At 46.6% G+C, this 15,195-nt stretch overlaps 1 protein-coding gene across 4 annotated transcripts in view; it reads right to left on the bottom strand.

The window, feature by feature from the left end:
• Window positions 1–4,766: 4,766 nt before the first annotated feature.
• The window catches only part of Ca12 (carbonic anhydrase 12), a 57,793-nt gene continuing 47,364 nt past the window's right edge, over window positions 4,767–15,195 (bottom strand). Inside the window, exons 9-11 of one of the 4 annotated variants that reach the window (XM_028866174.2) lie at window positions 9,122–9,154; window positions 8,206–8,293; window positions 4,767–7,454 (exon numbers count right to left, since the gene is read on the bottom strand). In XM_028866174.2, the coding sequence (XP_028722007.1) occupies window positions 7,385–7,454; window positions 8,206–8,293; window positions 9,122–9,154 (191 nt within the window). In that variant the 3' untranslated portion in view covers window positions 4,767–7,384. Of the gene's footprint in view, window positions 7,455–8,205; window positions 8,294–9,121; window positions 9,155–12,065; window positions 12,220–15,195 lie in introns of those variants that run through there. The other 3 variants (XM_028866183.2, XM_028866190.2, XM_037207381.1) reach the window with 3 other exon arrangements.

Consider the following 15,195-nt stretch of genomic DNA (forward strand, 5'->3'; position numbering starts at 1 on the left):
TCAGTGGATAAGGGTGCTTGCCACACAAGCCTGGTGACCTGAGTTCAATTCCCCAGAACCCACGTAAAAGTCGACTTGTCCTCTGACCTCCACGTGCCCAATGTAGCTTACATGCCCTCCCTCCCATATATATATATATATATATATATATATATATATATATATATATATATTTTAATTTTCAAAAATACTTTGCTTATTTTTGAGCTTTATATAACTAGAATAATATGAAGTATACTTCTGTCTTTGGCTTCTTTTGCACAACAATTTCCCGAGATTCATTTGTTTTTGTGAAGATCAATCAGTACTTACCAATTTTTATTGCTGAGTAGAATTCAGTTTTGTGTATATGCCTTTATTTGTTTAGCCATTCTTCTGTAATGGACAACATAGCATTGTGTTCAGGTTACTCTGTGTTATAGTCAGTGCCTTTTGTCTCCCTAAATGAGATGGTGAGCTCACTGATAGAGATCCTGTCGCAATCATGCCAGAGTCCCCACCACTTACTCTGCACCTAGCAGACAATAGTTGCTCATTAAATCTTGGCTGTCAAATGAGATGGTATATGTGAAAGTCAATTGAAAGTGACTTTAATTATAGGAAGGACACTATCTTCATTTCACTGGTGGTTAAAAGGGAACGTTAAGCTCCTGAGCTGTGTTTGTTAATGGCTACATGGTCCTCCATGAAAAGGATTCAAATGGTTCTATGTGAGTCATAAGGCAAGGCACTAAGATATATATGTGAGACCTGGTTTAATCAGATATGCTAACTAGTTACATTACATCCGTCACTAGACAAGTCTTTGCTTCTCCAAGAGAAGCCTGGCTGTATCATCCCTGAGTAGCTGTAGAGGTCTCAGTATGCCCTTGAACTCAGAGATCCTGTGTTTGTTGTGCACATTGTAGGCAATTAAAAGAGTTAATGTTTGAAAGGAGTGAACTCAAGTGGAAATGATGAGTTTGACTTACAATATTGAAGGTCATGTTTCTTCCCATGGTCGGAGCCCAAGGGAAGGGTGAGGCCAGCCCTGGCCAAACCTCTCCTGCTTGGTGGCCAGGAGGAGATAAGGTGTGGTTTGCCTATATGTGGTTGCCCCTTTCCCTCCATATTTATTGAGTTATGTAATTGCTATAATAAGGCTTGTATTTAAAGTGTAAAATTTGAACATTCTTGACATACATGGAGAAACCAAGACAAGATAATGAACATACCCACCAGTTCAGCCACTTTTCATACACTTTATATTATACTCATATAGTCCTTAAACACACACACATACACACATACCACTCCACCTCCCCAGGCAACCATTAATCTGTTTCCTGTCACTATGTTTCTATTCTTTTGAATTCTCTCATATGAAGTGATGTCTAAATATTGACTGAGAAGCACACACTCACACTGTGTGTATTTAGTGTTTTCTCTAGACTTGCCTTAGGAAAAGAGAAAGCCCATAAACGTGGCCGTGGAAATTTAGTTTTACTGAAATAAGTGGTAAAGATAATACCCTGGGAGCTGAGGCAACTTCTGTACCCAACTGTAGTTGGTGGTGCCGGGTCAGACTGTACCTAAATGGAAGTCAGAGCTTAATGTCACCAAGCAGGCTGGAGGCAGGAAGTTACTGACTTCCTGGAAATCATTTAGTGCCTTCAGCCTACAGGATCATTGCATGATTGAGGTAAGGATGGTGGGTTCTATTACAAGAAAGTGCTTCCAGACCAGAGAGATGGCTCTGAGCGGAAGTGCCTGCTGGCAAGGCTGCAGGCCGAGGTTGGACCCACAGGACCCACATAGTGGAAGGAGAAAAATGAGCCCTGCAAGTTGTTCTCTGATTTCTGTGTGCGCACTATGGCAACTGCCTAAGCACACATGTATACACCACACCACACCACAGACACACACACACACACACACACACACACACACACACACACACACACACACACACACACACACAGAAAGACAGACACAGAGACAGACAGAAGCAGAGACAAGACAGTAGCAGAGAGAGAAATGAAATATTAAAAAAATAAAATGCTTTCATGGGTCCTGTGGAGGGGACCCTCATTCTGATGACCATGATGCTCTTTAGCTAGCCAGATAATTCTTCCCTACTTAGGAGACGGAGGCACCCTTTCCCTGGGTGACCACATCATGGGATAAAAGTCAAGGCTGTTCAAGGCACTACCAAATTGCTGGTTGACCTAAAATCATAATGGTTCAGTCCAATGCATGCCACCTGGTGACAAATACTTTTATGGTGAATCATTCAATGCAGCAAAGCACTTTGGTCCTTATCTGTGCCAAGCCATTATGTAATGAAGGGGCATAAGTAGAGCAAGGTTCTCCCCCATGGCATCCAGCCTCACATCTCCCTGCAACCTTGTGACAGTCAAATCTCAGTCCTAGGATCCACTGTGAGCCCCTGGCTGGGTGAACTTCAGAGCAGATGGTAGCTCAGTGTGGCCATACCCAGATCTGTCCTGCAGATGGTGACTAAGGCCTGTGCCTCTGCTTTCTGCAACCGCCCCAGAGGTCTCCATGCCTCCTGGGAGTGAGCCTCGTGAGACTTGTGACTCCCTGACATACCATGCAGGCAACCGAGTTCATGTGTGCATGACTCTGCTAGAACACAGCCTCTTCAGCCTGGCTGGCACCCAGAGCCTAGAAATGCCTTGTAGGTGGAAGGACCTAAGGACTTTAAGGAGATGGAGGTGGGGGGAGGGAAAGAGGAAGGGGAGGTCCTACTGAGGATGAGCAGGCACCAGCTACAGTGGGAGTTAGGCAAAAAAGTCACTCCTCTGCACCTGGACCCTCCAGGCAGTATCCAGGGTCAAGAGGACTAAGAAGTTGCTGATACAAGGAAGAAATAGGAAGAAAGGAGGAACCAAGCCCAAGGTCTGGTGCTAACCTGCTCACCTTGGCTTGATTTTCCTATTCCTCCTATCTCAGACCTCTCTGGTGTCCTCTATAATCTGTCTCCCATCTCCATTCTTCTAACCCCAAGTTGGTCCTCTAGACCTGCCCCTCCCTGTACAGTAAAATATGGTGCACATGTAAAATATACAATAGATTTTAAAGGTAGATGATAGCATAATTGAAATATCCCATTAAAGTGCTGATTACATATTGGAACGACACTATCTCAGGTCCTTTGGATTATATAAGATTATTAAAATGTCCTTGGTTTCTTTACCCCTTTTTGTGTGTGGATTCTAGAAAGTCTAAAGTGTGCTGTGTGTGGCATTATACTTTATCTCTATTGGATGGTGCATTCACAGTCCTTTGGTTTGGGATGCCTCCTTTCCATCCATCTGTTCAAATCTACATTTTTTTCAAGATGGGGTCTCGTTATGTAGTCAAGGCTGGCCTTGAACTATTTATTTATTTATTTATTTATTTATTTATTTATTTATTTATTTGAGACAGGGTTTCTCTGTGTATCTTTGGAGCCTTTCCTGGAACTCAACTCTATAGCCCAGGCTAGCCTCGAACTCACAGAGAGCCACCTGCCTCTGCCTCCCAAGTGTTGGAATTAAAGGCGTGTGCCACCACTGCCTGGCTGGTCTTGAACTCTTAATCCTCCTTACCTCAGCCTCCCAAGGGCCAGGAACACAAGTATCCTGTGACTTTTTCTTCGAGGCTCAACTTAGGTAATTTTAGCTATATTTGGAGGAGGGAATGATCAAGCTGAGGGAAGAATTAAATGCTTTATGCAACTGGTAGCTCCCACCTCCACACTTTCCTGGCTTAACCCAGATGAGTCTTGATTGTACAGAATGGGGAGAAAGGCTGCAGAGAGAGGAGATACTCACTACCTGGTTCAGGAAGTGTCTTCCCAGCTTCCTGCCTAGACATAAGAGCAGATCCAACACTTGAGCATTTCAGGGAGCTCTATGTGTTGCTCCCAACCTGCCTGCATCCCTGCAACTGCCCATGACACATGAGAGGATGTCAAATCGGAGAGCTGGAGAAGGCTTTGGTTCTCAATAAAGCAACCGTCAATACCCATGGTTTGTAATGTTTCTAATCCGAAGCTGGGTCAGCTGCTAGGTCACCTCCCAGAGCATGTTGTTCATGAATAGAGTGAAAATTGGAGGCTTCTCTAAATAACACACGCAAACAATGATGGGACCTATTGTAACCTGCACAGCGCCTCTTCTTTAGCAAAGCAGTGTGTAAAGTCTAGATTTAGACAAAAGGTGATAGCATGTTTGCAAAAGGATTCAAAGTAAGGGAACGGCAGTCAAGAGAGGCCATCCACGTCCTGCTTGCAGCATTCTCAGAGTGAGAAGAGACACAGACCTGTTCCCTGGTGGTTGTGAGCCACGGGACGTGGGTAGTAGGAAGCAAACCTCGGTTCTCTGCAAGAGCACCAAGTACTCTTAACTACTTAGCCATCTCTCCAGTCCCTGGCCTTCGCCTCCTGAGGTTCCTATCTCAGTCTCTCAATGGCTGGGAAAGCAGGCATCCTGTGACTTGTTCTTCAACGCCCAGCTTATAACCTGTTTCCCCCCTAAGCCCTCCCCTAATTACTCGGGATTTCCCAGCCTCACTAATAAGCAGTTACATGACTCAGAGCTACACACACCATATATCTTCATTCCCCTCCATCCTGAATGATTAAGTCCATCTGTGTGTTTTCCTTTAGAGCCAGATTCTAAGAGCTGGATGCAAAGGACAAGACCATTTGTTCTCATTAGTTACTCATCACCAAAAGAAATGCCTCATCCACTCTTACCTTTGGGGGAAAAAAATCAGTCTGATGTGAAAAACATTTTTATTATAATTTCTTATATTTTCAGTGTATGTCTTCATTACAATCATTGGTACAATAAATATAGAAGTGCTAAACAGGCCATCATCACAGTGGCCTATGGATGAGAGGCACAGGGGGGACCCAAGGTACTGTCACCCCTGGTACTTTCTCAGGGCCAATCAGGAGGCCTTCGAAGAGTACTGAGAGGACAAGGAATAGAAATATGATTAAGACAGTCAGTGCAGCAAATTCTAGAATACCATTAAAGCCATGGATACATGTTTTACTATAATGACAGATACTAAAAAACCACAGCGAGACTCAAGTTCTCCAGTTAGAGGCAGAGGAAAACTGCAGAAACCAGTGCCTCCCCCAGGTCCCAGGTGCATGCCCCACCCGCCCGTGCCCGGTGTTGGTCTTCTTCACCTGCCACGTGCCCAGCCCTGTGCCCACCCAGGCTCTCCTAGGCACCCACCTTACACCTCACACAGCCGAGTTAAGGCATGTAAGGCAAGCTGTGCTTCGCACCCCACAGCACTGGCTTCCCTCAGTGGTGGCCAGAATGACTGGGAATACGAAGAAAGCTGCATCTTCAAGAGTTAAAGGTTGACAGCGCTGATTCTCGGAGCACTCTGTCTGCCTCCCTGGCTCTGTTTCATCTCAGCCATGAGGACTGAACGAGGACTGAATGTCTGGGCCATGCTGAATGGGAAGAGGGAAGGAGAAAGGCCGCTGTTTTCACCTCCCACCACATCTCCCGTTGGGACCAGGCCTCGTGCCAGGGACGGCAGTCTCGCTGTGCTCTCACATAACTGGTCGGTGCATAGTTCTTTGAGACAGTCTTGCTGTCCTGGAGTGCTTTATGCTAGTTTCCGGCTGACGGTTCTGGCCCCCTGAACTGTGCTGCTGCTGCTGCTCCTTGAGGCTACTTGTCCTTACTGTGATGATGCCATCGGGCACGTCAGTGGCAAGGCCAGGAGGGCACCCAGACTCCAAGGCTGTCAGTGATCTTGTGTGCATGCACATACACTGCGTGTACACACACACACACACACACACCACACACACACACACACCACACAGAGCCAAGCTCCCACTGGGTCACCTGTAACCTCGCCCAGTGAATTATGTTACAAAGACACGGGGCTGGCCACCATGAAAAGTTGTAATGGTAGAGAAAGATTTTTTTTTTTTTTTTTTTTTTTTATCAAATCAGAGGAAGGAGTAGAAGGGAAGAGATATCAAAACAAAAACAAACAAACAAACAAACAAAAAAACCCCTTGTGCTTCAAGAGGACATTCCATGCTGTCAAAATGAGACAAAATCAGAGACCTGCAAGGACCTAGCAATCAGGGGCTGGTGGCTGAGGCTCCTGTAGAGCCGTGGAGCTGACTGTTCTCCACAGAGCTCTCGCCTCTGTGGGAGGCACGTGAAGAAGGAATGAAGCATTCTCAGAAACTCTGTGACTGAGAGGGAAGGACAGGGAGAATCTTGGGAACATTCCATTGGTTTTGGTACGTAAATACCAGGACCTGGTTTGGCTCTGTGCAGCTAGCTTCCTGCTTTGAGAGTATGAAAATACATTTTGACCGAACATCGTTTAGACTTCTCCACGGCCAGAGGAGTAGACAGTCCTGACCCTGAGTTGGCAGAAGGGATATCAGAGGAGGTTGAACTGACATTTGGGCAAAAGAGACAAAGTTGCACAGTAGTCTTGCTTCTGTCTGTTTCCCGCGGGTTCAAAGCAGAGCAGATCGCTCATAAATCCCATCTACTCCAGGAGAGAGAAAGCAATGGAGTAGAGGATGAAACACAACTGCCCTCCTGAGGCTAAGTAGGCGGTAACTTAGACTCAGTTTCTCTTCCACTGTCTCTTGATTCCAGTTCTGACTCCAGAGGAAGACTCCTGGCAGTGTCTGCCTTCCCCTTGCCTCCGTTTCCCCTTCCCCTGTCTCCCTTTTATCCCCACTAAGACAGAACTTGAGCCCGCATGGCTGTAAGGTTTGGTCAGTGTCTCTAGCCCAAAAGACAGGACTGTGGAAATGCCCTAGTATAGTATAGTTTTTCTTTTTTTCTGATCATCTGATGCTTCCTGTTGCAACTCTTCCCCGTAGGCATGAGGTCAGGCTGGAGGGTCTGTCAGGGCAGAAGGAAATCCAAGGAAGACAGCTCCTCACTGAGGAAGGAAGCTGAGTTTCAAAAGCGTCACCCGAGCAAAGGACAGATGCTCTGGCCTGGAAGGTCAGAGAATAACTGGAATGTCCATGGCACTGGGGGCGTATCAAGATGAACCTAGGATGGAAGTGGTTTCCAAGCCCTAATAGTCCACCAGCAGGTTCGGTTTGTGACCCAGAATCCTAAATCTCCAGTCATCTCACGCAGCTAGAGAAATCCACGGAAAGCTCCTGCCCCCTAGTTCAGTTCATCCCACTCACTGGTCACCCTGGGGTGGTTGTGACAGCAGAACAGGGGAGGACCAGCTGGAAGCCTCACAAGAGTCTGGGGAAGGGGTTACAGTTGGGCTCGAGAGAACACCTGAGGTATTTCAAGTGTCCAGGGAGCCAAAGTATGTAGTGTCCAAAGCAAGGTCCTTCCTTGGATGTCTGAGAGTGCCAGGGACCTCAGGCGTGGGCCTCAGTCTCCTTCTTGATGGCTGGCTTATAAATGACTCCCTTGTTGTCACCTTTTCTGCTACAGGAACAATAAGAACACAAGTCTTGTTAGTCAAAGAGGAGAGAGAGGGAGCCAGAGAGCAGCCTGGCGCAGGTATGGAATAAAGGAGTTTTAGAAGTCCAGATTCCTCTGGGGGCGGGGGAGGACGACGGACGACCTTTCTCTGTTGGACTTGGGAGAAAATGGTGTCACACCAAACTTTAACTAAAACAGAACCTATTTGCTTTCTATTTGTAAGGCCTGGTCATAGCAGACCTGCATCCTGAAGCAGGTCTTATTATTACTTCCACTTCAAACTTCTGATGCCATAATTGGAAACCATATTTTCCATACCAAGAAAAATAAATTGAGTTAAGAAAAGCCAAGCATGGCAATAAAACTATGGGCAAAGGCATTTATAGCTAATATGAGTGAGGGACCAGATTTTTCTTCATTTTTCTTTTTGGATTCATAGAAGAAACACCAGATGGAAAGATCTTAGTGCCAAGGCAGACACACATCGGAAGACTCGCCTAAGGTCTCACAGCTAACTAGTAATGGAGAAAGGCTGGTAGAGTCACCAGCACACCTGAGCACAGTCACCCTTAAATGACCAGTATTTCATGCAAGGAGCTAGACACTGGTGTTTGGAGAGCAGCACTCTTAGGGTAGCGTGGGTTATACAACAGGAGCTCTTCCTTCTGCAGAGCTGTCTCTCCTGAGAGACCAATCATCACGGGCACATAAGCCACACATTCAGAATGGGAATTCTGAATCCAAACCAACTCACCTCTTCTTCCTTCTGAAGAGCCAAATAGACACTGCCAGAACAATGGAGATGCCAAGAATACCAGCCAGGACCACGGAAAGGATGATACCTGGTGAGGAGGCAGGGAGCACATGTCACATTCCTCCTTTTCCTCATTGATCCCTGGAGCACATGGGTGTGAAATGATGTCCTAGATATACAGTTGTCCTCAGGGCATTATGAGTCCCCCACCTCTGTTCTCAGGATTCTGGCCTCTGGCTTTGTGGGCTGTCTGGCTGGAGTGCTTAGGGGGCGCCTGCAAATTGCAGGGGTTTTCCCTCAGGGGCTCTCCAAGTTGCACAAGGATCATCTGAGGATCATGTTCACAATGTAGACTTCCCGAAAGGTCAGCCCTAAGAGACTTGGTTTGGTCTATTGGACCTGGGACCCAGGAAGCTACATTTTATTTTTCAACATCTCCAGCTGATGATGCTGATGCTTGTGGTCTGTGAACCACACCTTGAGAAACCCTGGGCTACAGAATAAGATCTCAGTCTGCTTTTGCTTGCTGGATGTAAGGTCTCTTGGGACGATTCTATCAATGTTGCCCCCAATTTTCACTGCTGCAGTCCCAAACAACCGACCCCGTGGCCAAGATCATGTGACCAGCCACCTGACCTTGGGCTTAGGTATGTTTTTAAACAGTGCCCTCCAACCTTAACCAACAGGATGTCTTAAATGGGATTTTTGCATACACACCACAGAGTGATTCAGTCTTTCATTAGAGAAACATTTGATTGACAGTTCATTTTTTAATTAGAGAGCAGCTTGAGCGATACCAGAAGCCAAAGCGACAGCAGAGAAGCAGAAAAGATGGGCTGAAAGTATCACAAAGCCCAGATCACATGAAAATCACGGGATCACCCAGGTGTAACATGCACACTCAGGAGGCACATACCCAGGCTCAGTCCTGTGTCGGTAAGGAGTCCTACTTCAAAGGGGGGAGAAGAGATTGGAGGTTAATCTAGAGCCAGACCACGATGGAGCTGACCAGTGCATAGCATAAAACTCTTATTTTTGTTTGATATTCCAGGGCTTATTCAGATTTTAAGGATGGTGACCCCTGTCTTAGGTTGATGGGGTAGGGAAATTCCCGCCTAGGGATCCATACTGTTTCCTCCTCCATTCTCTGTTCCTTTACCACAGTCACTTTCTTTGCTAGGGCAAGACTTCAATTTTTAATCATGGTGGCCAAAGAGGCACAGTGAAGCTGGATAAGAATTAGCCTACCTTGGCAAGTTTTCTATTTCTCTGGCACCTGTCTTTCTCAGTGAGGAACCTACCACCAGCCTTCTCCCCTCTCCCTCCTACTCTAACGTCACGCTTTGGCTCGCTCTTTCCCACATCTGCTTGGTCCTACTGGACAAACTCCTCTACTATACCAATGCATCTTCTCTGCTTCATGAGACTGAGGCATTATGACTTCCCCCAAGGAATCACTATTAGGAGTAAGCAGGATGAGTTTAGAGTTCTAAGGGGTACCCAGCCATCGAAGGTAAAATCCCACAGCCTAATAGGGATCTCCGAGGGCGTAGTCACCTGTGACTGCATCTTTCTGAATAAACGGAGGACCCCAATCACAACATCCTCCCTGAGCGGCCCCTAGCCTGCCTCCTATAGGTTAGCACTACTCTTCTCTTCCTCTCAGCCAGGTCCTCCATCTAAAGAAGTCTGTTTACACACACCCTCTTCTCGGGTGCTTTTCTGAAACTTTACAGAACGCGCGCGTGCGTGCGTGCGTGCATGCACGTGTGTGTGTGTGTGTGTGTGTGTGTGTGTGTGTGTGTTTGCATGTGCACGAGTGTGTGTGCCTCCCTGCCTGCTTTTCTGTCTATTCATGGTGTTCGTTCTAACTCACACTGGGAGCCTGAGTGTGACAGGCTGTGGTAACCTGGTATAGTCTGCACCTGTATAGCCCACCATAGGAACCAAGATACTAGGTGACCCCTGGCCAAGTGTGAGGTGCCAGCAGAGGGGAATAATTCACCCTTGGGGCTTTCATCATATCGAGGCACAAGACCTGAGGCTGCAGGGTAAGGTTTTGCTCACCTGCCTTCTCCTATCCTGTGGCCAGAGTCTGGCTGATTCCCCAGGAGCCATAATACCTGTACCCCTTCTCTACTATCCTGCAATTTCACACCAAGCCTGCCAAGCCTCCGAGACAAGCCTGAGTAGCCCTGGCTGCTGAGAGAGTAAACTGAGTAGACATCAGGAGAGTGTCCCCAAGGATAGGTGGACTGTTCCTGTTCTGACTGGCCACCACCAGGGGTTCATAGCTCTTAAGTAGCTCCCCTGGTCAGATCGTCTGCCCAGGCCTCCCTGGTAAACTGAGCACAGGGAACAATGTGTGTCTCGAGATATACATAGGACAGGTTCCCACTCAGGGAGAATTTTATGCATATTGTGTGCTCCCCCTAGCCTGGGGTGCCAGCACAGTACAACTTAGTATTTGAGTTTGCTGGGGGGTGTTGTTTGTTTGTTTTTAAATGGTACCCAGAGACCTTGCTCATTTCTATCTTAAACAAGCTCTGGCCGTTTCTTCTCTAACCCTGTGATGAAACACAATTTTGTTCCTCAAGCTCCAGAAGCTTTTAGTGCTGATCCAGACACACAAGGCTGTCACCAGCTAGCCACCTGGCTAGGTTGTCCAAGCTGGACCGTCTCTTTCACAGTCACCATAACATGTGAGAGCCACATGGGCCCAAACAGCTGAGCTTTCCTACCACATGGCTGAAGGAGTTGTCTGTGTGCTATGGTCTTGGGTTGCTGAGCAAAACCCATGGAGATCTAGGCCCTACAGTGATACTTTTCTCCAGAGAGGCCCAGCTTGGTGGCTTCTCTGGAGGAGGAGTCCAGCGTTCCCTTGCTTGCTCTGCAGTATTTTGACAATAGCATAATTGAACCCAGTGCTCCAACCCAAGTTTTTCACTCCTAGGTGGACTCTGTCAGGGACTAAATTGTCTCTCTTTGGAAACAATGATATGAGCCCACACAGCAGTGAAGACAAAGACAGTTCCAGAGACTGGAATAAGTGAATTTTTAACTAAGACGTTGATGTTGAAAAAAAAAAAAAAAAAAACAAAGCAGCTAAGGTGCCAAGGAAGAAAAACGCTTGGCGAAGGGTGTCACCATAACAGTTCTACCTCCCCAGGATGCTCAAGGCAGGAAGGTGTGGTTAGAATGCCATCCTACCAATTTAGGCCGTACCAACCAAGGTCTGCAGAAAAAGACCTTGCTCAGCGGGTTTGAGGCCCACGGAAGATAGGGCCAAAGCATCTGCTGACTAAAGAGCCAGGGAGCTAGCAATGAGCCTTTCAGGGCATAGGGAGAAATGTCTAGATAACTTGAGAACTCGAGCCAGAAAAAGAAAGCAACGTATTTCTCAGCAGAGGCTCAGCCAGGTGAGGCTAGTCTCTGGGCAGCTAGAGTACTGTTATCAAAGATGGTGCAGGATGGGCTGAGCTGGAGAAGGTTGTGTTCAGCTTAAACAAAGAAATTAGTTGTTTCCAAACAGGGACAAAACATGTAATTCCTAAAGAAGAATGATGAGACAGATGGGGGAAACGGAGAGAGGCTTGCTCTCAGAGGTGGTCCATGACAGCCAGCTGATGAGAACCTAGCGGAAAAGACTCCTGAGATAGATAACTCAAGCTGAGAAGCCGGGCGAGCACTGCCTGCTCAGTGCCTCCAGAGAGCACTTAGGAACCAGCCAGAGTGGACAGAGATAGGGCAACACGACACACAAAAGGAAATTGCGCACAGGTGCAGACAGCCGCCTTGTCCAGGAAGGCAGAACACCTGGAGAAGGTCAGGAACTGCTTGGCACAAAGGCCCCTTACTACCTGGACTAGCTGGCTCAGGAGCTGCCTCTTCCACTGGCATCTGGCTGCACCGAGGATGCTGGGTAACTGCTTTTGAGGTGTTCTGAAGCCTCAAGTACAAACACAGACAAGTCCAGCCCGGAGAGCAAGCACTCATTTACACATCTTGGAGTACCTGGAAAAACAGTCTAGTATTTTCTAGTTCTACGTTCAATTCTGTTTGATTGTGGGATGTAATCTCTCATTTCAAAGTCCCCAGAGCCAACAGGTTATGCAGGGATGATATATCTTCAGTGGTCTCCAGTCTTATGACGGGAGCCAGGACAGTTTAGGTTTACCAGGGGTTTGGTTGCTTATGAACATGACATTGACTTAGAATGATAACAAGTTACTCTTATTATATTATTATATTGTACCCTTAGGCTATAAGCCTCAGAGTCAAGTGACTGCCGTGTTAACGTTCTTTTCCAGTTGTACTTGGCTTAGGAAAACACCCTCAGTGACCAAGCACACATTGCTGCTGCCTTTGGAGGGTATTTTTCAACCAGGCAATGTTTTTCATCAACCCTGTATAATCCAGTGAGAGAATAACTTCTCCAAAGAAACCTGCCAAAAAGGCACCACTAGGCAGATTATAAAGTAGATGGCTTATAAAACTGTAATAGAAACTGAGGGCTTTGTCTCCCAGATTGCAAGCCTGCCTGCCACACTGTTCTGAGCCAGGTACCATGCCAGCTCTTGAACTTTGAGTTGCATTCAGTGGTCCAGGCTGTCAGGGATTAAGGGATGATGGCTAATAGGATGGGGAGCTTATATCCCCGTCATCTCAGAGGCACAAAAACTGTGACATCAGTTGGCAACTTCCTCCAGGCCTTTAAAACTCAGTGGCAAGTTCGAGTCTTGAATTTCCCTTACATATGGTTTTATTTTAATATGGTTGGAAAACTTAGAAATTTGACAACTGGCCAGGTGTATGTGTAAACCATTCTAGAGAGAAGATACTGGGGAGGGAAGGGAAAAGGAAATGGTCAGTTATATTCTTTTAGCAAGCTTATAACATGCACCAGGCACAGTGCCAGGAATAAAGAAGGAATGAGACGCGAGACATCAGGCATCCTTTCCCTAAGGATGTAAGTGTATAGTGTATAACAGTCTCTGTCTGTCTGTCTATCTATCTATCTATCTATCTATCTATCTATCTATCTATCTATCTATCTACCTACCTATCTCTGGTTTGACTGTATTGTAATAAATAATTACTTGGTTAAGTGCCACATACCACAATCGAGATGAACAAATCAGATGAAAGAGGCCGGTAATAAGCCACCTCCAGGGTAATAGGGAGGGTTTCTGAGAGAGTGTGATTAAAAGTCTTAAAAGAACTTTGAGAATGAGAGGGAACCATTCCAGACAAAAGGAATAGTGTATGTGCCTTCCTGTCTTAGGAGGCCCTGCAGTGTGGGAGGCCGAGGCTGAGAGGGCAGGGATGACGGCCACAGAGAGCTGACATGGGAGGATCAGCCGGGCCTCACCAGGAATGGGTCCATCCTTATGCCTGTCCCCTTTCCAGCTGTTGTTCCTGACCTCAGCCTGCTCTGAGTCAGGGGCTTGTCAACAGGAGCAAGAGGGAATGTGCGGGGTGGGGGTGGGATTTTGTTGGGGGGTTGATTTTTTTTCTGTCCCATAGTGCACAGCTGGGGCATGCTAGGGAAACTCGTGGCGTGTTGAGGGGACTGGGACTTCACTTCTTAGTACATTTGAAGATTGCTGCTCACAGTTCAGACCCCTGATCCAGGTCTGGGAATCTGAAGGTAGGAAGTTCTCTGTTTTCCCATTGGATGCCTTGGAAGAATTAATGATACTCTTCCATCTAATAGCTTTTATTTATAAATAGAAAGTTGAAGAAACACAAGGTCAATAACCACGGCATATAAGTTCTAGTCTCAAAAAAAATTAATCATCCATCTTAGCTGGATAAAATTTCTCTCTTTTGAAAGTTTTTCTAAAACTATGCAGGTCTGTCCAGGATAAGCAGACTCTAATTATGTTACTGTGCAAATGGCATTGGTTAGGCCCTCCCCCTTGATGTCCAGCAAGCTCAATAGTACAGCACACTCACTCATATAAATGCCCCTCAGCTGGCTCTAGATCCCTAGTGAGTGACATGCAGTTCCTCAGAGCAGGCCCACTAAAGACATGATTATAGAAACTTTTTGGCCTTTTCTTGTCTCTCCAGTTTCCCTGCCCCAACATGCCTAAAAGGAAATAGACAATATTAGTATTTAGGTTTGATAGACTCTTGCCTTACTATCCATCACCATTTGGACTCAGAGTTGGGGTCATGGACTGGGAAGAAATGAACCCATTTCTGGGCCCTGGCCTGTGCTTTTTCCAGCATCCTCACTTAGGGTACCTGGCTCTCAGGAAACCTGAGCTGAATTTAGGTGAGTCTCCTTTCTGGCACCCCACCTTGAGGGCAAGCTCAAGTCTTCCATTTTCCAGAGCCCCTGCAGGACCTACAGCTTTCCATCTGGAGCAGGGACTTTAAGCCATCCAAACGGCCACCAAGTGAGGTGGGAAGAAGACAAGGGATGATGAGGGCCCTGAAGAAAGGTGCTCAGATGAAGGGTCTGCAGACTTTTCCAAGGGAGCCTAGGTCTCTCTCTGACCACTTCTCCTAGCCTTCCTGGGTTATATAAGAAGGATAGTTACTTAGGTTCTAAAGGGGTATGGGAACAAGGCTTCTCTTGGGTTAGTTAGTTTGGGGTCATCATCACGAGACTCAGGTTTTCAGGACATCATACAATACAGACTAGAGATGGCTCTGTGGTTAAGAACACTGGTTGATTTTCCAGAGGAGTTGGGTTAGATTCCCAACACGCACAGTGTTGGAAATAGTGATTCACAACTGTCTATAACTACAGTTCAATGGAATCCAACACCCTGTGCTGATCTCCTGGGGCACCAGGCATACACATTATACAGACATACATGCAGACAAAATACCTATAGACATATAAAATAAAAATAAAAATTTAATTAAAAAAATAAAGATCATGCTGGGCGGTGGTGGCGCACGCCTTTAATCCCAGCACTCGGGAGGCAGAGCCAGGCAGATATCTATGAGTTCAAGGTCAGCCTGCGCTACCAA

Source organism: Peromyscus leucopus, chromosome 7, assembly GCF_004664715.2.
Source record: "Peromyscus leucopus breed LL Stock chromosome 7, UCI_PerLeu_2.1, whole genome shotgun sequence".
In the NCBI taxonomy this organism is placed as follows: Eukaryota; Metazoa; Chordata; class Mammalia; order Rodentia; family Cricetidae; genus Peromyscus; species Peromyscus leucopus.